At 41.7% G+C, this 21,282-nt stretch overlaps 1 protein-coding gene across 1 annotated transcript; it reads left to right on the top strand.

The window, feature by feature from the left end:
* Positions 1-716: 716 nt before the first annotated feature.
* sptlc1 (serine palmitoyltransferase, long chain base subunit 1) lies at positions 717-20,009 on the top strand. The gene is made up of 15 exons (XM_086301746.1): positions 717-837; positions 5,248-5,355; positions 5,430-5,524; positions 7,161-7,254; positions 7,620-7,692; positions 12,336-12,468; positions 14,763-14,892; positions 15,036-15,125; positions 15,385-15,492; positions 16,722-16,817; positions 17,702-17,798; positions 17,886-17,940; positions 18,177-18,294; positions 19,105-19,178; positions 19,492-20,009. The coding sequence occupies exons 1-15, from the start codon at positions 784-786 to the stop codon at positions 19,586-19,588; spliced, it is 1,422 nt and encodes a 473-aa protein (XP_086157872.1). The 5' UTR covers positions 717-783; the 3' UTR covers positions 19,589-20,009.
* Positions 20,010-21,282: the final 1,273 nt, after the last annotated feature.

The following is a 21,282-nucleotide window of genomic DNA, read 5'->3' as shown; positions in this document are numbered from 1 at the left end:
GTGTGTCATTGCTGCGTCTGGACTAAAACAAATCTGACCCATGTTTTTGACCCAAATTTAGTTTGTTTGGAATGTTTTTGTTTTTCAAATCCTGTGCCAAAGCACTGCTTGTAGAAACCAGCATTTACTAAATTTTACTTTTGTTCTTTGATAATTTGTTTCAGTACAGTCAGTCAGTTTCGAGTATTAAATTCATTCATCACACTAATGCTTTATGTAGTTATTCATTTTAATTAAATTTAATCATTCAATCACCAGTTTTCAGCTATATTTGTCATAAGCAAGTTAGCACAGGGTCAACATTGCAATGAAATGTGTTAGAGGAGCAGAAGACAAGTCTCTCAGCAGCATAGTACAATATAGCACTGCAAGTTAAAATTATAATGCAATATAACACTAAAATTACAGTTCCAAGAAATAAAAGAAAATAGAAATGTATTGATGGACCACCTTACCTCAGTATTCATGTATTGAGGTGGGGTCGGACAACGTGATTGCACATGAGATAAAGTGGCAAGAGTGAGCAGCAGTGCAAATTTTTAGAGCAGTACAAGATTTAAAGTGGCATTTAGTACAGTATTGCATAGAGTAAGAGTTTTTATTTTTTATTTTTATTATAATAAAAAGCTGTGCAATTATACTTGGGTGGTTTAATTATTTGCTTTTATTTTTTTTTAAGAAATATAAAAATAAAGTCATTATCGTGAGATAAGGACAGTAGCAGTGGTGGGTGACGTAATAGGGGTGTGGCGTGATTGCGAGTGACGTTTTAGGAAGTCAAACATGGCGACCGGACAGCAATGGGTGTTGGTGGAAATGGTCCAGGCGTTTTATGAGGTAAGTGTTTCTTTTCCTCAGTTGTTGGGCCGAATTATTCCCTGACGTTTACTCGATTTTTCTTATGCTTGGCTATACGTTGGTGCTGTAAAATTTGTCCCAGGTTGTTAACTGTAAAGTTCTCGGTTACGACCCGATGAAAGGCTTAGCCCGTAGCTGTTCAGCGAAGAAGTAACTCATCAAGGAAGTATGTAGTAGCTAGCTACTGCTTACACATTAGGTGAGCTACAGCGCTGGAGTTAAGTTTCTAAATGCACATAGTACGATAGAGCTGCTACGATAAGAGCTTCAAACTATGCTGACGATGTCAGGCTAACTGTTGTAGCTTTTTAACGTCTTGATGCATGCTCAATCATCCAGGTAAGTAAATCTCTAAAAGTTGATTCTGTTCACAAAACGCTACGTCCAGATGAACAGAATCAACTTTTGGAGGTGTTGTAGCTTTTGTTTATCAGTGCTATGATTGGCTGTTTTATTATTATTAATATTATTATTGTTGTTATTATTATTGTTAGAATTACTCTTGTGGTCTGACTGTAGATTTCTGTCTTCCTTCACGTTTTTGGTTAGTGATCGGGGAAACTTATCAGAGTGATCGGCTACTTGTGTGTGTACAGGGCGTCTCTTCCGTCATTTGGTAGGGCACTGTCATGATGGAATGAAGTAGGAGCAGACTTTATCTTTGAGATCTCTTCAACTATTCACAAGTGTCCATGTTACATTTTTTTAAGCAATGACAAGTAGAACAGTGGTTAGTTCTATCACTTCAGAGGAAGGCTCTGGATTTGAATAAGAGCCAGCTGTGGCCTTTCTGTGGAAGTTTGCATGGTCCTGTGGGGTGGCTGTAGTTCAGGAGGTAGAGCAGGTCACTTACTAATCAGAAGGTTGCCCCAGTTTGCATGCCAAGTATCCTTGGGCAAATATTAACCCCAAGTTACTTTGAGTGTGTGAATGCTTATAGATAGAAAGAACTTAAAGCATAAAAGAAAGTGCTTGTGTGAATGGGTGAGTGTGGGATGTTGTATAAAGCACTTTGAGTTCTCAGAGAGAGTAGAAAAGCATTATATAAGAATCAGTCCATTCATGCAAGCTACATTAATTGTTGATTTTAAATTGGCTGTATTTGTGAATTGTTGCCTCTTTCAGTTAGGCTCTAGATTTAAGGCGTCCATGGCTCAGGGGGTTGGGAAGTGTATCTGTAACTGGAAGGTCGCCGGTTCGATCCCTGGGCTCTCTGTCCTGGTCGTTGTGTCCTTGGGCAAGACACTTTACCCTACCGCCTACTGGTGTTGGCCAGAGGGGCTGATGGCGTGATATGGCAGCCTCGCTTCTGTCAGTCTGCCCCAGGGCAGCTGTAGCTACAACTGTAGCTTGCCTTCACCAGTGTATGAATGTGAGAGTGACTGAATAGTGGCATTGTAAAGCGCTTTGGGTGCCTTGAAAAGCGCTATATAAATCCAATCCAATCCATCATCATCATTATTATTCCCAATCTAGGCAGTTAGAAAAATGTTGACTTGTCTTGGACATGCAAGTATCCTCATCCTTAGTTTGTCACATCTTCATATCTTTAATTTTCTGTTATGATGGTGTATGAGGTTAATAAAGAATGTTAATAATAATTCAGTGTCCAACATAAGACATTAATTTTGGACATAGGACATTTCAGCTGTTAACTGTCAACTGACTCCCCCTGCTTGCTGCAGTTGTCACTGCGATAGAAAGTGGGACGGCTGCCATCAGCCTTCAACAGGCTGCCTAATTTAAACATGTGTCAGACTAAGTTAACAGTTCATCTGCATATTTTAATATAATTTCTGCAGCTTTACTGTAGCTTCTCGCTGTATAAAGCAAACAGTGGTGGATGGAGAAGCTAGAAATTTCACTTTTCTTCATGTCAGAGTTTGTTGATCAGGTGCTTTCATTAAGGACCACTACCCTTTCCCAGTAAAGGTTTCAATGGCAATTACAAGAGCAGCACTGCTGTTTTGAACACTAGAAAAACGTTTTATTTCACTCTTCCTGACTTTATCACTGCTGCTGTTGTGTTATGGTGTTATGGTGGCTTGGATCTCCGACTACCTCACCGACAGACCACAGTACGTCAGGCTGAAGGACATCACGTCTGACACAGTGGTCAGCAGCACAGGAGCACCACAGGGAACTGTGCTGTCCCCTCTTCTCTTCACCCTGTACACCTCTGACTTCTGCTACAACTCTGAATTATGCCACATTCAGAAGTTTGCAGACGACACAGCCATCATGGGGTGTATCTGGGATGATCAGGAAGAGGAGTACAGAAGTCTGGTGAGGAACTTTGTCGCATGGAGTCACACAAACCACCTGCAACTCAACACCTCAAAGACTAAGGAACTGGTTGTGGACTTCGGGAGGTCTAGAGAAGGTCCACTGCCGGTTCAGATAGAGGGGGAGGAGGTGGAGGTGGTCAACAAGTACAAGTACCTCGGGCTGTGGGTGGACAATAAACTGGACTGGTCATGCAACACAGAGCACCTGTATAAAAAAGCCCAAAGCCGACTGTACTTCCTCAGGAGGCTGAGGTCTTTTAACATCTGCAGGAAGCTCCTGAGGATGTTTTACCAGTCGGTGGTTGCTGGAGTACTTTTCTATGCTGTGGTGTGCTGGGGGAGCAGCACAGCAAAGAAGGACTCATCCAGGCTGGAGAAACTGATCAGGAGGGCTAGCTCTGTGGTCGGCATGAAGCTGGACACTCTGGTGACAGTGGCAGAGAAAAGGACATTAAAGAAACTGATGGACATTATGGACAATGCCAGGCATCCTCTGCACACGGCCATAAACAACCAGAAGAGTCTGTTCAGTGACAGGTTGCTTCTCCCAAAGACAAGAACTAACAGACTTAAAAACTCCTTTGTCCCACACGCCATCAGACTGTTTAACTCCTCTCTGGAGGGGAGAGGGAGGGGAAACAGGAGGACAAAGGAGGGAACAACTAAGCTGTAGTGCCTCTTCACCTCACTGTGCAATACCTTTTGTGCAATACTTTTGTAAATAGTCAACGGTGCAATAGACTCAATACTTGAAATGTGCAATTCACTTGTATTTTTATTTTTATTCCTATTTATTCTATTTATCCCCTTTGTATATTTTATTTATATTGTCTCTGTATTTATATATATGTGTGTGTGTATAACTCTGTAACTTCTGTCGGTGCTGTGCTTTTTTGGAAATCGAATTTCCCAGAGGAACCCACCCGAGGGATTAATAAAGTTCTATCTTATCTTATCTTATCTTATCTTATCTTATCTTATCTTATCTTATAAGTCTTTGTGTTGAAAAATTGGGGGCTGCGTAGGCTTAATGTCTTCATACTACGTATTCATATGCTTGTTCTTAGATATGTTCCTATTGCAAGTCTATTTTTAGTCACAAACATGGGTGAAAAGCTCGCGTTTACATGGTAACAACTGCACACTACAGTGCCATGTATTAAACGAAGCATCGGAGCAAAACATTTGTGTTGAGGATTTTTTATAATTGAGTTGTTTTATTTGTTGAAACCCTAGTAAAAATGCAGCAGTATGCTTTGGACCTCACTGTTGTTTTAGCTGATTGTGTTCCTCTTAATTTTTGTAACCTTGCACATGGTGGTGCAGCCAGCATGATTGGGTTGAAGACATGAGTGTTCAACAGTGCTGAACTTGTTTTTACTGCCATTTCAGTTCTTCCTCTTCTTCCTCATCCTCCTGGTCAGCATCCTACTCTGTTACACTTACCCCTTACAAGTCCTCTTTTACTACATCAAAAAGTATTGGGCCAACTACATTTATAAGAGATGCTTGGCTGTGGAAATAAATGCCATGAAGTTCCTGATGCACAGTTCATGTGCTAAGAGGAGGTTTGGAATGCTCAACTTTTACAAGTGGTGTGCCTTAGCACTTAGCACTACCGCTCTAGAACTTCACATGGTCTGCAGCGTCGCAGCTAAATTTCTTTGAATTATAAACATTACTACTCTGCACTAATACTGATTACAATTAGTTATGGAATATCTCAGAGGCAAGAAATTTCACAAACTTAATTGCTACATCATTTTACAGTACCATGCTCAAATTCAGTAATCTCGTTAGAGCAACCCATTCTTTTGTAAATGTTTGAAAAGGCCCATTTCTTGGCTAGGCACTTGCTTTTTGTACACTTGTGGCAATGCGACTGAAAACAGGAATTCAAAGATTTAGAGGTGGGATTTTATACAGCTATCTGATGGATGTATTAAGTTCTCTACAGCTTAGTTGTTTATGTTGCATTTAAATTTCATTCAGGCATTTGCAATGTTTCTGAAATGTTTCCACTTATTTTAATTCTTTCCTGTGTAAAAATGCATTTTTTGGAGCATGTTTCAAAAACAAGTATTTTTTTCCCCCCCCTCAGGCTCCTGCTTACCACCTTATTTTGGAGGGAATCCTCATATTGTGGATAATTAGGCTTCTATTCTCTAAGACCTACAAACTTCATGAGACGTATAAACTGACAGAGAAGGTAAACCGTGCGGTGAAAATCAAACAGTATTATTTTTTGTTACCAAACTCTTCTCACATGATTCTACATTACAGGAAAAGGAGGAACTGATTGAGGAATGGCAGCCAGAGGCGCTAGTTCCTCCCGTTTCCAAAGACTATCCCACCCTCAACTATGATGTTGTCACAGGGTAAACACTCTGTTACCTCACTGCTTTATTTACAGGTTTTAAGTATTCACTAAATCAAAATGTCTATAAGAGTCAGATGACGAAAGAAATATTAGCCCCCCTGTGAAAATAATATTATTCGTTTTTTTCCTCTGAACCAGGATTAGCATGACTTTTCCAAATATACTAGTTTTAGTTTGCATGCTTACATTAATTTGCCAACAGAATTATCCCACCCAAAATGCTAATACCGGTAGTTAATTTTTTTTCTTTTTAGCTGGATGACAGCCTAGTGACAGTTTCATTTGTTTTCAAGCAGTCCTGCACTTATCTACTAAGCAATCCCATCCCATTGTTTTTGGCAGATCTCTCAAACTCTTTTATGGTCTTCTGGAAAAGACCTTAGTCATCTGACCAGAGGATGTACTTCCAGTGTGATTAACCTTTCTCCAGGTTATCTTTAGCATGTGTCAGTCTAGCTTGAAGATGTTTCTTCTGCAGAAGCAGGGGTTTTCTTGATCTACAGTCCATTTATGTTCAGGGTTCAAGTGATTGCCTTTTTTAAGACTACAATTTTTGACTTGGCTAAGTGATTCAGTAGTGTCTTGGCAGTTGCTCTGGGATCTTGAGAAACATCTCTCCCTAATTACTTTTAAAGATTTTTCATTGATACTCTTAAGAAAAATAAAGTTCTTTAATATAATTATGGGTAATCTGCTAGGCAAGTCCACAAGCAGTTGGACAAAGATAGTTTTTATCTTTTTGCCTTTCCACACATGGTGATCATAGGTGCTTTGAATATGCAGTCCAAAGCTTATGCAAGTGTAAGAGGCTAAAATTAAGTTGCTAAACATACCCATCAGAAATGGTACAAGATTTTAACAGGGCTATATCAAAAAGACAATAAAAACAGGCAGGGAAGTAAGGAACAACTGTAAGTAATAGGCAGTTGTATCAAGAGATGCCTAAGCTGAAAACCCCAAATAAATCTATCAGGTAGATATCCAAAAATTTAAAGTGGCCAAATCAGTTATTTAGCACATTCATACAAACAAGGAGTTAACTGGTCAAGCTCAGACAGACGGAAATGTCTAAAAGACCACAGAAGATGAAGAGCATCATTGGAGAAGTCTTTACTTGGTTAAGAAAAAACATGACACTATCTATTCAAATAGTATACTCGATGTAGAGATCATATCTTTGCCAATGTCTATAATCAAAAGTCACTATAATGAATGAAGATTTAAAACAAAGTGTAAACCACTGCTTACGCTCGAGAACAGGAAGCCCGGGTTAGTCTTTGCTATATAATATCTAAAACTGCTGTGTGACTGCTGATAGTAGCAGGATAATACGAAGGGTGTAGCATTTGAGATTCAGCTAAATGACCTTCACAAAAGCAGGCCAAGGGCTTATTCAGGCAAAAATTGAATACTTGTAAATGACTGAGTCACTTACTTGATCTCAAACTAAATGATAATGTTTTTCATATACTCGAGAAAAAGTAAAAGGGAAAAAAAAAAATCAATCCGAGCTTAAATTACATCTTGACAGCTTGGATGAAAATGAAAATATCCGATTTTTGTAAATATCAGATTTGTGCCTTGAGTATGTAAGATGATAAAATAAAGATTCAAATGCAAAATTTCTGTTACAGACCTCCCAGCCACAAAATCACAATCAATGGAAAAGACTGCATAAACTTTGCATCGTTCAACTTCCTGGGTCTCCTTGATAATGAGCGGGTTAAGGTCGGTATTTATTATTGAAAGGCAACCTTGTAATTTCAGTACGATATGTTCTTCCTCTAATGTGCTAAATTATCCATTTACTGTTATAGCTAAATCTTTATCTAGGCAACATTTATGCTCTGAAGGGAAAACCCCTCATTTAAAACAGCCACACACACAGCTAGGTCTCCCAGTGAATGACTTGCCCAGTGGGCAGTGCAGTTTTTATCAGAAGCAACTATTAAGTTGTATTATTGCTAGCAAAAATAATTCTTTGAATTATGCACAAACACAGTGTGACATTGACAGTATGCCTCAGTCAATGAGTTTTATTAAAACTTGAATTTGTTCTAATTTTAGAATTATAAGCTAATTTTTCATTACAGCAAAAGGCTTTGGCATCACTGAAGAAATATGGTGTGGGCACTTGTGGTCCAAGAGGCTTCTATGGGACCTTTGGTGAGTTTAGCTTTTCACCCCTCAGCTGTAAAAGGCTGATGGGGTACTTTTATCTTCTATTAACATTCCACCATTTGATGTTAAGCTACACTTGTAAGAAAAGTAATTAAACTCTTTGATAATCTAATTATTTCCTAAATATACCCTTAATTTATTCTTTTCTTGGTTTGAATGAATATCTTGCTGACATAAAACGATGTGTTGTCAGAGAAATCAAACCCATTTATACAGAAATTTGGCTTACCTCAAGGGTTAACTATAGGACAACTTATTTTCTGCAGTTATAGCTCAGCCTTAAACGACTGAGCGGCATGGCCACCCGCTTTTGTAAGGATTTTTAAATTGACACCATTTCTTAGAAGTCTTAGATTGGATTGACCTTAAAGTCAGAGGTCAGGTTTTCAGAAGATGTTGCAAACACGAAAACTGAAGATCGTTTTTAAATCTGTGACATATTGGTGTCAGACTATCCATCCATCTTCATCCGCTTTATCCGGGGCCGGGTCGCGGGGGCAGCAGCCTAAGCAAAGAGGCCCAGACCTCCCTCTCCCCAGCCACCTCCTCCAGCTTATCCGGGGGAATACCAAGGCGTTCCCAGGCCAGCCGAGAGATATAATCTCTCCAGCGTGTCCTGGGTCTGCCCCGGGGCCTCCTCCCGGTGGGACATGCCTGGAACACCTCACCCAGGAGGCGCCCAGGGGGCATCCTTGTCAGATGCCCGAACCACCTCAGCTGGCTCCTTTCGATGTGGAGCAGCAGCTGCTCTACTCTGAGCCCCTCCCGGATGGCCAAACTTCTCACCCTATCTCTAGGGGAGAGGCCAGCCACCCTTCGGAGGAAGCTCATTTCTGCCGCTTGTATCCGCGATCTCGTTCTTTCGGTCACTACCCACAGCTCGTGGCCATAGGTGAGGGTAGGGACGTAGATCGACCGGTAAATTGAGAGCTTCGCTTTTACACTCAGCTCCCTCTTCACCACGACGGACCGGTGCAGCGTCCGCATTACTGCAGCTGCAGCCCCAATCCGTCTGTTGATCTCCGGCTCCCTTCTCCCATCACTCGCGAACAAGACCCCGAGATACTTGAACTCCTCCACTTGGGGCAGGAACTCATCCCCGACCCGGAGTGGGCACTCCACCCTTTTCCGGCTGAGAACCATGGCCTCAGATTTGGAGGTGCTGATCCTCATTCCCGCTGCTTCACACTCGGCTGCGAACCGTTCCAGTGCGAGCTGGAGGCCCTCACCCGATGAAGCCAACAGAACCACATCATCTGCAAAAATCAGAGATGAGATTCTGAGGCCACCAAAGCGAAAGCCCTCCGCCACTTGGCTGCGCCTAGAAATTCTGTCCATAAAAATTATGAACAGAACCGGAGACAAAGGGCAGCCCTGGCGGAGCCCATCACCCACCGGGAACGAGTCCGACTTATTGCCGGCAATGCGAACCAAGCTCTTGCAACGGTTGTATAGGGATCGAATGGGCCAGACACCCCATATTCCCGCAACACCTCCCACAGGACACCCCGAGGGACACGGTCGAATGCCTTCTCCAAGTCCACAAAACACATGTAGACTGGTTGGGCAAACTCCCATGCACCCTCAAGTATCCTGGAGAGGATAAAGAGCTGGTCCAGTGTTCCGCGACCAGGACGAAAACCGCATTGTTCCTCCTGTATCCGAGGTTCGACTAACGGACGAACTCTCCTTTCCAGCACCCTGGCATAGACTTTCCCAGGGAGGCTGAGGAGTGTGATCCCCCTGTAGTTGGAACACACCCTCCGGTCCCCCTTCTTAAAGATGGGGACCACCACCCCGGTCTGCCAGTCCACAGGTACTGCCCCTGATCTCCACGCAACATTGCAGAGGCGTGTCAACCAGGACAGCCCTACAACGTCCAGAGCCTTCAGGAACTCGGGGCGGACCTCATCAACACCAGGGGCTCTGCCACCAAGGAGTTGTTTAACTGCCTCAGTGACCTCGCCCCCGGAAATTGGCGGGTCATTCCCCTCATCCCCAGACTCTGCTTCCTCCTCGGAAGACGTGTCAGTGGGATTAAGGAGGTCCTCGAAGTATTCCTTCCACCGCCTGACAATTTTCTCAGTCGACGTCAGCAGCGCTCCGCCAGCACTATACACAGTGCAGGTATAGCACCGCTTTCCCCTCCTGAGACGTCTGACGGTTTGCCAGAATCTCTTCGAGGCAGTCCGAAAGTCTTTTTCCATGGCCTCTCCGAACTCCTCCCACACCCGAGTTTTTGCTTCAGCCACTGCCCAAGCCGCATTCCGCTTGGCCTGTCGATACCTGTCGGCTGCCTCCGGAGTCCCACAGGCTAACCAAGCCCGATAGGACTCCTTCTTCAGCCTGGTGGCTCCCTTCACCTCTGGTGTCCACCATTTGGTTCGGGGATTACCACCACGGCAGGCACCAACCACCTTGCAGCCGCAGCTCAGTGCAGCAGCTTCGGCAATGGAGACTCTGAACATGGTCCGTTCGGACTCAATGTCCCCAGTCTCCCTCGGAATGCTGTTGAAGCTCTGCCGGAGGTGTGCGTTGAAGATCTCGCGGACTGGGGCCTCTGCTAGACGTTCCCAGCACACCCTCACTACGCGTTTAGGTGCACCAGGTCTGTCCAGCGTCCTCCCCCGCCACCTGATCCAACTCACCACCAGGTGGTGATCAGTTGACAGCTCAGCCCCTCTCTTTACCCGAGTGTCCAGAACATATGGTCGCAGGTCTGCTGATACGATTACAAAATCGATCATCGACCTACGGCCTAGAGCGTCATGGTGCCACGTGCACTTATGGACACTCTTATGTTCGAACAGGGTGTTCGTTATGGCCAAACTGTGATTAGCACAGAAGTCCAATAACAAAGCACCGCTCGGGTTCAGATCAGGGAGGCCATTCCTCCCAATCACGCCCCTCCAGGTCTCGCTGTTGTTACCCACGTGAGCATTGAAGTCTCCCAGCAGGACAACAGAGTCTCCAGGTGGAGCACCCTCCAGCACCCCCCCCCCCCCCCCCCCCTCAGGGACTCTAAGAAGGCTGGGTACTCTGAACTGCCACTCGGCGCATAAGCGCAGATGACAGTCAGGACCCGTTCCCAGACCCTAAGGCGCAGGGAACAAACCCTCTCGTCCACCGGGAAAAACCCCAACGTACCGGCAGCAAGCCGGGGGGATATTAGAATACCCACCCCAGCCCGCCGCCTCTCACCAGGGGCAACTCCAGACTGAGACAGAGTCCAGCCCCTCTCCAGGAGACTGGTTCCAGAGCCCAAGCCATGCGTAGAGGTGAGCCCGACTATATCTAGCCGGTACCTCTCAACCTCACGCACTAACTCAGGCTCCTTCCCCACCAGAGAGGTGACGTTCCATGTCCCTATTGCCAGTCTTGGCAGCCGGGGGTCAGTCCGCCAGGGCCTCCGCTCCTGGTCGCCACCTGGCACACAATGCACCCGACCCCTATGGCGCCTCCTGCGGGTGGTGGGCCTGCGGGAGGATGGGCCCATGTCTCCTCTTCGGGCTGTGCCCGGCCGGGCCCCATGGACTAAGGCCCGGCCACCAGACGCTCGCCCTCGGGCACCCTCCCCGGGCCTGGCTCCAGGGCGGGGCAGGGTAAACAGGGTAAACCCTATCCCGGGCAGGGTAAACTGTTCCCTCGGTGTCCTTTTCATAAGGGTCTTATGAATCGCTCTTTGTCTGGTCCCTCACCCAGGGCCAGTTTGCCATGGGAGACCCTACCAGGGGGCAAAAGCCCCCAGACAACATAGCCCCTGGGATCCCTGGGACACACAAACCCCTCCACCACGATAAGGTAGCGATTCAAGGAGGGGGGGTGTCAGACTATTTATTTGAGATTTTAACATTATATTTTTTTGAAACGACAAAGACCGAAATATTAGGATGGCTTCTGAGTAGCCTAATTACTACGGGGCATGACATTAGTTACGTTATGTTAGCTTAAGCATTTATATGTTAGCTGTTGATTTGCAATCGAAATTCCAGCCGTCTAGGGATAATACAAGGAGGATAATTTTGGAAAAAGACCTAATGACTCAATCATCAGATCATGCAACAAGTTAATTCAAATGAATTAGTGAAACCACAGTAGTAAAGCAAATACCAATAGTCATACTCATTCTACCTTAGTATAGACATTTACTTTCCATCACCGCAGCAACTTCTTTCACACACCAAGAAACATTCACTCAAACCATAGTTTGAGTCACTCGCGCAACTATATATCCAACTATATCTTATTAAGTTCACTGGAGTTTTCCAGTTTCTCAGATTTTCTCTTGGTATTATAATTTTGTCATTATCCTTAAGTCTTTCTGCCATGATAAATGGGATAGACAGCCTTATCGTATTTTTTAATGAGCCTTGTTAAGCTGTCAAGGGATAAGCAAGTGAATGTATCTAATGCTAAGTGATGAACTGAGACTTTTCTCAGTCAAGCACAAATATTTAAAATCATACTGTTGTTTGGTGTCTTGACAGTCTTTCTTTCAAAGTGCAGTAGTTTTTTTACCTCTGATTAAACCACATCCACTAAAAACTCAGAAATACTAAAGGTAATGGTAAGTGACATCTAAAAAATTTAACCAATTAGTAACTAATGTTATGTTTCCTTGCCCCCAGATGTTCACCTGGAGCTGGAAAGCCGTCTCTCCAAATTCATGAAAACTGAAGAGGCCATTCTTTATTCATATGGCTTTGCGACTATTGCTAGTGCAATACCTGCCTACTCCAAGAGGGGTGACATCATCTTTGTGTGAGTGTTGTTTCTCATAATATGTATACCAATATAACACCCCTCACTCAATTAAACCAATCTTCAGTTAGCTTTAGTTTTGTTTATTTTATGTGGCCTTTGTGAGGACAGAGATTTTAAGTTCTGGATTTAACAGGGACTCAAAAAGAAACTAAAATAGGAAACGTGTCTAAGGTGTCTTTCTAGTCCGTATTAGTACCCTTACTGTGACATTGTGATTCAAATGAAAGCTTTAAATAGAGGTGTTAGAGCAGTCTCCTACATACTAGTTTAATGTGAATATGGAAGAACACATCCTAGACAAGAAAACACCCCTAAGACTCCTCAAAGTGTTACTGGAGGTCAGTGTAATACCATCCACAGAAACTACCGTATTTCCCGGACTACAAAGCGCACCTGAATATTAGCCGCACAAGCTAAAATCAGGGGAAAATCCTGTTTTGTACATACATTAGCCGCACCTGACCAAAAGCCGCAGGTGTTTCAATGTTGACTTATCATATGTAAGAGAATATGCACAAAAGGAATTGTCAGGAAAGAGATGGCTGTTTGGAGACACACCCCTTTTATTAATATTTTGAAAAACAAGTTATGGGTACATATTTGCACAACTTTTTAGGTATATGTACAAGTAGCGGTAATTACAAGTACGAAACATGTACTGTGCTTCATAAATGAGTAACAAATGTAGTACATAACAATAACCTACAGCACACCAGAAAAATAGATTCGGACTACCTTTTAGGCTCAGGTGCAGTGACACGGCTTTAACAAGAAGAAAAGTCAGTCATTCACCACCATCTTTCTCTTCTTCCTGCGCACTGAAACCACCAAAGTCCTCTTCTCCAGTGTCGGATACGAACAGGCTCAGGATGGCTATGTCATCCACTCTCAGCTTCTCTCCTTCGTTGTCACTTACAAAACCAAAGAAATCCTCGTCGTCAGTGTCAGAGTCGAACACCCTCAGAAGGGCCGTGGCGGTGTCCTCCTCTCCATCATGCAGCAGTCCAGCCCTTCGAAATCCGTTGGTGATCATGGATGTTTTCACACTTTTCCACGCTGTCAGATTTCACCGGTGGAGTTGAGCATAACTTGCTTTTCGCAAGTTTATCGCCGCTCGTCATCCACGCCTCCCGCTGAACGCGTAGCGTTAATTTGAAGTTTGTTTTTCGCGCTACTTGTACGGCACTATGTTGCCTGGCGGATGGACACGTGACCAACATACCACTCTTGAACCCAGATACTGTGTGTCTGATCACATGCCCTTCCGCCAGGCAACGTAGTGCCGTACAACAGCGGAACAAACAAAACAAATCGTCTTACGATATGACAAAAATCATGAACAATCCATAGAAAAGCCGCACCTGACTAAAAGCCGCAGGGTTCAAAGCTTGTGCAAAAAGTAGCGGCTTATAGCCCGACAATTACGGTAGTTACACGTAAACATGAGCCAGAGCTACATGTAACAGGTCAATCAATAAAAGAGGAGTGTTTTTAGATGAAAAAATGAATAATTACCACCAGGCCGAGGGTGGGCTTTTTGAGGAACTAATATGATCAAACAAAATAATTAAAAAAAAAAAAGTCAAATCATTCAAATCATAGGCTGCTCAAAACTTTTGGATAACATTTTAGATGATAATAACTGGGTATCATCTGTACAGCAACAGAAATGTGTAAATTGTTTTTTAAATAAATTGCCTAAGAAAAGCATGTCTAACATAAAGTTTTCTGTAGAACTCCAAGACTAACTTCTGTATGTGAAGGAGACTTCTTCTTTAAATGTACAAATTTTAATCTGTCAGACAACAGCACAGTGTTTTGCCTTTATAGCTAACAGTGTATTCTAGTCTCTGTAAACTGTTGTGATCAACGGTTGAATGCGGCACTGAGGTGTAACAGGACAAGCCGTTTTCAGGCCACTGCCAGAGGCCATAAGACGATTATTAAGCTTCACTAGGTTTTGGTCTGTGAAATTGATCTATATTTGAATAAAGCTGGATTATGTAAGAGCTTTTTAAGTAATGGTTTAACCACATTAAAAGCCTGTAATATGTAACCTGTTATTAAAAATAAACTGATAATACTGAAAGGCAGTAATTACTGTTAAGAATTGTTTGAGGAGTCTTGTAGGGGTGGGGTTTCATAGACATGTTGATGGACTGGATGAAGTGATTGTCAGTCAGATTTTGTTTGCACAGACTGATTTACCTACCATGTGTAAGTCTGACTGACTCCAAGTGTGGGATATTTTGGTTCCATAGTTTAATGTTTTCTCTTTTGTTTCCTTTCAGAGATGAAGCAGCCTGTTTCGCTATACAAAAAGGTCTTCAGGCATCCCGCAGCTTAATCAAGTACTTCAAACACAATGACATGGAGGACTTGGAGAGGTTGCTTAAGGAGCAGGAGCTAGAGGACCTGAAGGTTAGGACCGTTTGAGAAACTCAAGTGTCACAAATGTGCTGTAATGGTGTTACAGGTGGTACAGGATGTTAAATGCTTCTACATTCTCGCTATTTTCATTGGGTTTTTAAAAAAATCTCCAAATAAGAATGTTTCTCTTGCAGAATCCTCGCAAAGCTCGAGTGACCCGGAAGTTCATTGTAGTGGAGGGGCTCTACATCAACACTGCAGATATCTGTCCTCTGCCTGAACTGGTAAATGGAAAACAATTTTGTTTCCAATTTAATTTTGCTTGTTTTGCAGAAAAAAGTTAAAAAACCCCACCAAAGCACAGGCAAATATTATGGCTTAACATCGTTCACCTTCTGTAGTTGAGCTGATGTCCGTCTACTACAGTAGACTAAATCATTCACCACTCGCTTGATTTCTTGATTATACCAGATAGTGTACACATAGATACTTTTGCCATTTATTGACTTTATGTTTTGTTTTTTATGTTTTTCTAACTTCCAGGTAAAACTCAAGTACAAATACAAGGTGCGGATCTTTCTTGAGGAGAGCATGTCATTTGGTGTTTTGGGAGACCATGGCCGAGGAGTCACAGAACACTTTGGGGTCAATGTGAGTAGTTTAGCTTGAAATGCAAAAATACTTAATACTGGCAGTAAACAGTTTAACAGCTGATTCAAAATGTGTTATTATCTTTCTCTCTTGGTAGCTTTACCATAGTCAAACTAGTCTAGGTCAGCTGATGCAATCAAATAAATAAAAGTGATTGAAATATAAATAAAATAGAAGGTTTCTTTGCAGACAATGGCTATGTAACGTCTGGAATCTATGGACACGATCAAATGCTGAATTTTATTTGTTGTAAAGCTTTGTAAGATTTACCATTACATTGAGCTTGCACAAATGCACAATCCTTTCGGACTAATTTTTGTTAATGGCAATATCTGAATCTTTGGTTAGCAGACTAGTGATTTGCACTAACGAAAAAAAGAAAGGAAAGAAATGTGTGTCTCCTCATTTATGTGGACCTCTTCTTCGCCAGTATTCTTGACTTGGCTGTATGTTATGAAGGGGTTTTGCTTGCAAAGGGAAACGTTATGCAGCCATCCATTTTAGCTGTCTTCTAGCACTTTGGCGTACCGTGGTGTACCAGTCGGTTACAGCCACACTTAAAGCTTCTGAACTTTCTTTAGTAGGCCTGTAGATGTTTGTCTAGGTCTAATGATAGCCTGCTTCATTTAGATTAGTGAATCTAATGTGGGCCTTCTGCTCAACCATTTTCTGATTGCCATAAAAATGTTGTGGTCCAAGTATCTGGTGTGCGTGTGCGTGCGTGTGTGTGTGCGGTTGACAGAGCAGTTTTGAAAAATGTTCTGTCAGCCTACTTTCAGGCAGTTTCCTCCCACATTGAAATCTGAGGCAATGTTTGAACACGAATGTCTCAAAAGCTATTAAAGATAAAAGTCTCAAACTTTCATTTTAGTGGTAAGAAAAGGGAGTGAATCACGACAGATCAATAGATGCATCAGTTGCTCAGAATTGACTTGTTAAAATATAACAAAAACTTTTATTTTGTTGTATTTTGCAGAGGGACTAATAATAAACTTCACATTGCAAAAGACAGCTAGTGACAGTTTTGAGTGGTGTATAGTTTTATTTCACAATGATGCAAAAATAAAATGTGTAGAATACTTAAAGTGAAATTTGTAGTGACAAAAATGAAGAAAATCTGTTTTTATTTAACTTTTTAAAACAAATATGACAGTTTGTCATTAAATTGCACTTTGATTGCTTCATTTTAAATCTATCTTAGCAAAATGAAAAAACTGTGTTTCTTGCAGATAGATGACATTGACCTGATAAGTGCTAACATGGAAAATGCTCTGGCTTCCATCGGAGGTTTCTGCTGCGGCCGCTCCTTTGTCATCGACCACCAGGTACTGTAACAGCCGTGTTGGGAGTCTGTCTTGTAATGCATCATCAGATAATCAGCCAGCATTTTTACATGTTGTTGTCAAGATTAGTGATTAATCAAATGCTTGACATATCATTATATCTAGTATATATCTGTTGCTTTTTTGTAACGTTTCACTTATTTACACGCCTAGTTACATTTTATACTGAAGTACAATTTAAATAAAAACAGAATGCAATGATTTGCAAATCTCATTGACCCATATTTTAATCATATTTTATAGAGTAGGGGTCTCAAACTCGCGGCCCACATCACCCCTACTGTGTAGCAGCGCCATAAATGTCTGTGAACTGAGGAGACCAGTTGCTGTGACTTTGCGAAGTGTTTTTAATTGGTGAAAAGTCTGGACTGCAAGAAGGCCGGTTAAGCACCAGAACTCTTCTATTATGAAGCTTTGCTGTCTTAATAGGTGAAGTCGAGATGGAGGCTTTTGAAGCGAGCACCGAGAACAGGATGGTGTCTCTCCTCTCATTCCATCTCAATTGGTCGAATTTTATGATAGAAAATATGAACATTTATAATATTTTAATATGAAACAAAAGTAAACTACTTTCATTGTGGATGTGTTCTCAAATCTTTTGGGAAATGTTTAAAGACACATTTAATAAGGTGCCAACAGTTTCTAGGCCTAACTGTAAACTCAGACCTCAGTCATTACACCTAGCTGAGTGAAGTGAATCTGGGGAAACGTAAGCTGAAATTATACTGATATGGGCCAGAACTGCTGGTTTGTTATTCCATTAATCGATAGGTATTTTTAAGGTGATCAATTTTAGCACGTTAATCATGAAGATATGATTTAGTAAAACTTTTTTTTTTTTTTTTTTTTTTAAATGTATTTTGTAGCGTCTCTCAGGTCAAGGCTACTGTTTCTCTGCCTCTCTGCCTCCCATGCTGGCTGCTGCTGCTATCGAGGCTCTCAACATCATGGAGGAGGACCCAGGTACACAATCTGTTCTCATCCACTCCAGCTCCGGAAAAATACATTATCATTAGAATTTTTGTAAAAAGAATTTCTTCTGTTTTGCAGATGTTTTTCGAGTCCTCAGAGAAAAGTGCAAACATGTCTACAACGCTTTACAAGGGTATGTTTGTGTTTATGATGATTTCTTTTTTTCCTTCTGTAGGTGGGGGAGGTGTCCCTCCACATCAGGTTTCTGATTCAGCATCATTATTTGCATCCCCAGACACTACAGCCTTTCACACATAGAGGAAACACATAGGCTTACATTCAAATTATGCTCTGGCTTTGTCTTCCTTTACAGTGTCCATAATAAATTGTGTTTTGGTATATGTTTGCTTTATTTTCTATGTGAAACAGAACACCAGGTCTAAAGTTAGCTGGAGTTCCAGTGGCCCCAGCTCTTCACTTGGAGCTAGAGAGAAGTTCTGGTTCCAGGGAATCTGACATGAAGCAGCTCCGTTCAGTTGTCGATTATGTAAGTCTAACAGTACCAGATGATTCAATCAGACGCACACTGAAACTGTTATTTAAAGTTTTTGGAGACCTCTGTGGGATTTCATATATAACTTCAGACAGAGTGTCAAAGTCAAGATGAAATCCGGTAACACTTTATAACACGACCTGCGAATAAGGCGCAAGTACCCTGTACTTGTGTGCATTTTGCAGACAACAAGTCAGGTTGTTGCAGAAAACAATAAAACAATTTTCACTGTAAAACCTGCCACTAAGGCACAAATACACAAGAAACAATGAAACAATTCACTGTAACTACCTTCTTACACTTAATCCCCAATGGGGTTAAGTTTAAGGGGCGTCCCCATCAAAACGCAAAAGTATGGACATGCCATTGGCACATTATTTTAGATGACAGCAAGATAGTACCATAACTTCACAAATATAGTTTTGGTTTTTTTGGTTTTTTAAAGGCCAACAGTGTTTAGAAGTGCTTGTATGAGTGGGTGTGAATGGGTGAATGAGGCACGTTGTATAGAGCGCTTTGAGTACTCCGGGAGAGTAGAAAAGCGCTATATAAGAATCAGTCCATTTACCATTTACTTGTGTGAATAGTATGGTATATGGTTAAGACTGGGACTACATTGTAATAGGATGCGACTGCATAGTGCTTTCATCATTTGATCAGTAGTACACAGTGTTTTTAGTATCTGTATTGTCTTATGCCCAAAACATTCTTATAATTCACTTTCGAGTTCCCATCGATCACGTGATGGAATACTGTATAAAATATGTTTAGTTTCTCATCGAGTTTCTATGATTTCTGTCTTAGTGTATGGAAAGACACGTGGCTCTGACCCTAGCTCGGTGTCTGGAAAAAGAGGAGCGCTTTCTTCCACCTCCCAGGTAAAAGACCCTACATTTCTATGCACCTGGCACATTATTAGTTCTGTCATGGGGTTTAACATTGTTTAGTACTTTAATGCATTTGTATCTCAATGGTCCATAGCTTTTTTGGCGGTGGACCAGGTTTAGCGTGGGGTAGCCATCTGCCATGACCCGTTGGGGTTGTACGTGCTTTATTATTTGATGAGTTAAAGTCTCATTTGAGGGTGATTTTGTTTGAAGCATTCAAACATTTGATTGAAATAATTTGTTTAAATAACATTACCTTTACACAGTCTCAGTGTGTCTCACTGCTCCACCTGTGTGTCTCCAGTATCAGAGTGGTGGTCACCATTGAACAAACAGAGGAAGACATCCAGAAGGCTGTGGCTTGTATCAGAGAGGCAGCTTCAGCGCTCCTCATAAGTTAGCAGACATCACTGGAGCTTTAACAGAAGTCTACACCACTGGTTGGGTAAAACAACAGCTTGATCCGCAAGATGCGGACCGACTCGTGAGATCTCTACTAATGAATGAATGTTAATGATAAATTTTCTTCCTTATTAATATTGTGTTATATGTTCTACATGTTGAAAGTTAGTGTGGGCCTTTCTGCTCTGAGTAAAAATGCCCCCCAAACACTATTAGAGAACATTTTCAGTTAGAACTAAAGTTGATTTCCACAAAACAAATGACTTGTTGCCTTTCTATTTAATGACCAAAAAAGCCTGTTGTACTTTTTGATTGATTTGTGTCTGCAGTCTACTCCTACTTGAACTGTGCACAGTTGTTCCACTTTTGTAACAAATAAATACAGATTTTTACACCTTGGATCATTTTCAAGAGAATTGAGATGATTGCATTGTGTAGTTTATGATTACGCATAACAGATTTTGGAAAGCTCTTTGTTTTCAAAGAGAAATCTCGATGTTGCCTGGAGTCCAGCATATAACTCGATGTGACATGTGAAAATACTAGCTTTGAGTTTTCTCAAGGCCCAAACTGAGGTCACAGAGAGGACATCCATAGAAGACTGGAGTAGAAACTGAGTTCTTATTGCTAATAACAGTATTCAACAGTTTTTCAGAAAATAGCAACACTGAAGACACAGTGTCCAACTACTAAAAGATTTTGATGTGCTGAATTGAAATATTTCAGATAAAACAACTGACTGGCTGTTGTTTCTACCTGTGAACATTTATTTTTAGATGTCTTCTCACATGTTTATGGTTTCTTTATACAATATTTCACCTTTCTCAATTGTGCAACCATTTTAGTTCCATTTGGTTTTATTTATAAAGTGCCAAATCACAACAACATCTGCCTAAATGTGATTTATTATCCCTCGTTCAGAGTTTATCTGATCCAGCCCTAATTAATATGCTTTATTGAAAAGGAACATTTTAAGCCTAATATTAAAAATAGAGATAGTGTCTGCCTCCCAAATCCAAGCTGGGAGCTGGTTCCATAGAAGAGGGGGCTGAAAGCTGTATGCTCTGCTCTCATTCTACTTTTAAATACTCTAGGAACCACAAGTAAACCTGCAGTCTGAGAGCAAGCTGCTTCGTTAGGGTGATATGGTGCTATGATTTTAAAGATAAGATTGGGCCTGATTGTTCAAGACCTTGTAAGTAAGGAGGATTTTTAAATTCTTGATTTAACAGGGAGCCAATAAAAGGAATCCAATAGAAATGTCCTGTAACTTTTCTGGCTAGAGGCTCTTCAAAGAACTTTTAGAACAACCTGATAATAACGAATTACAATAATTCACCCTAGAAGTAATAAAATCGTTTTTATTAGCATCAGCATATTTATTTTTAATTCTGAGACGGGATGTTTCTAGAGATATTTGGTTCATGTGTTTGTTTATCCACCTTGAGGAATCACCAGTAAAACACTTCCTCTTTTTATTATTATTTATTAAAGCAAGTTTGAATAATTAAATTGCGAGGATGAATGATTTTCCAGGGAACACCTGAGAGGACGAGAGCAAAGGTAGGTATGAAAACTATGAATAAACACGAGACACATGAAGCCATGAACTAACTTAGGTTAGCAGACAGTCTAGCAAAGGCTGGTGGAGAACACTGGTCTTAAATACAGCTCAAATTCAGTTCCAGGTGTT

This window comes from Aulonocara sp. 'chitande type north' Nkhata Bay, linkage group LG7, assembly GCF_057382095.1.
Source record: "Aulonocara sp. 'chitande type north' Nkhata Bay isolate Kocher_YH1m ecotype deep benthic linkage group LG7, A_spYH_male_GT1.1, whole genome shotgun sequence".
In the NCBI taxonomy this organism is placed as follows: Eukaryota; Metazoa; Chordata; class Actinopteri; order Cichliformes; family Cichlidae; genus Aulonocara; species Aulonocara sp. 'chitande type north' Nkhata Bay.
This window is presented reverse-complemented; position numbering and strand designations above follow the sequence as displayed.

What these genes read in the sequence shown, in the direction of transcription:
- sptlc1 (XM_086301746.1), top strand. Translation starts at nt 784, where the DNA reads ATGGCGACCGGACAGCAATGGGTGTTGGTGGAAATGGTCCAGGCGTTT. An exon ending in TGGTCCAGGCGTTTTATGAG is followed by an intron (nt 838 to 5,247) that starts GTAAGTGTTTCT and finishes CCCCCCCCTCAG; the next exon opens with GCTCCTGCTTACCACCTTAT. An exon ending in TTGATAATGAGCGGGTTAAG is followed by an intron (nt 7,255 to 7,619) that starts GTCGGTATTTAT and finishes TTTTCATTACAG; the next exon opens with CAAAAGGCTTTGGCATCACT.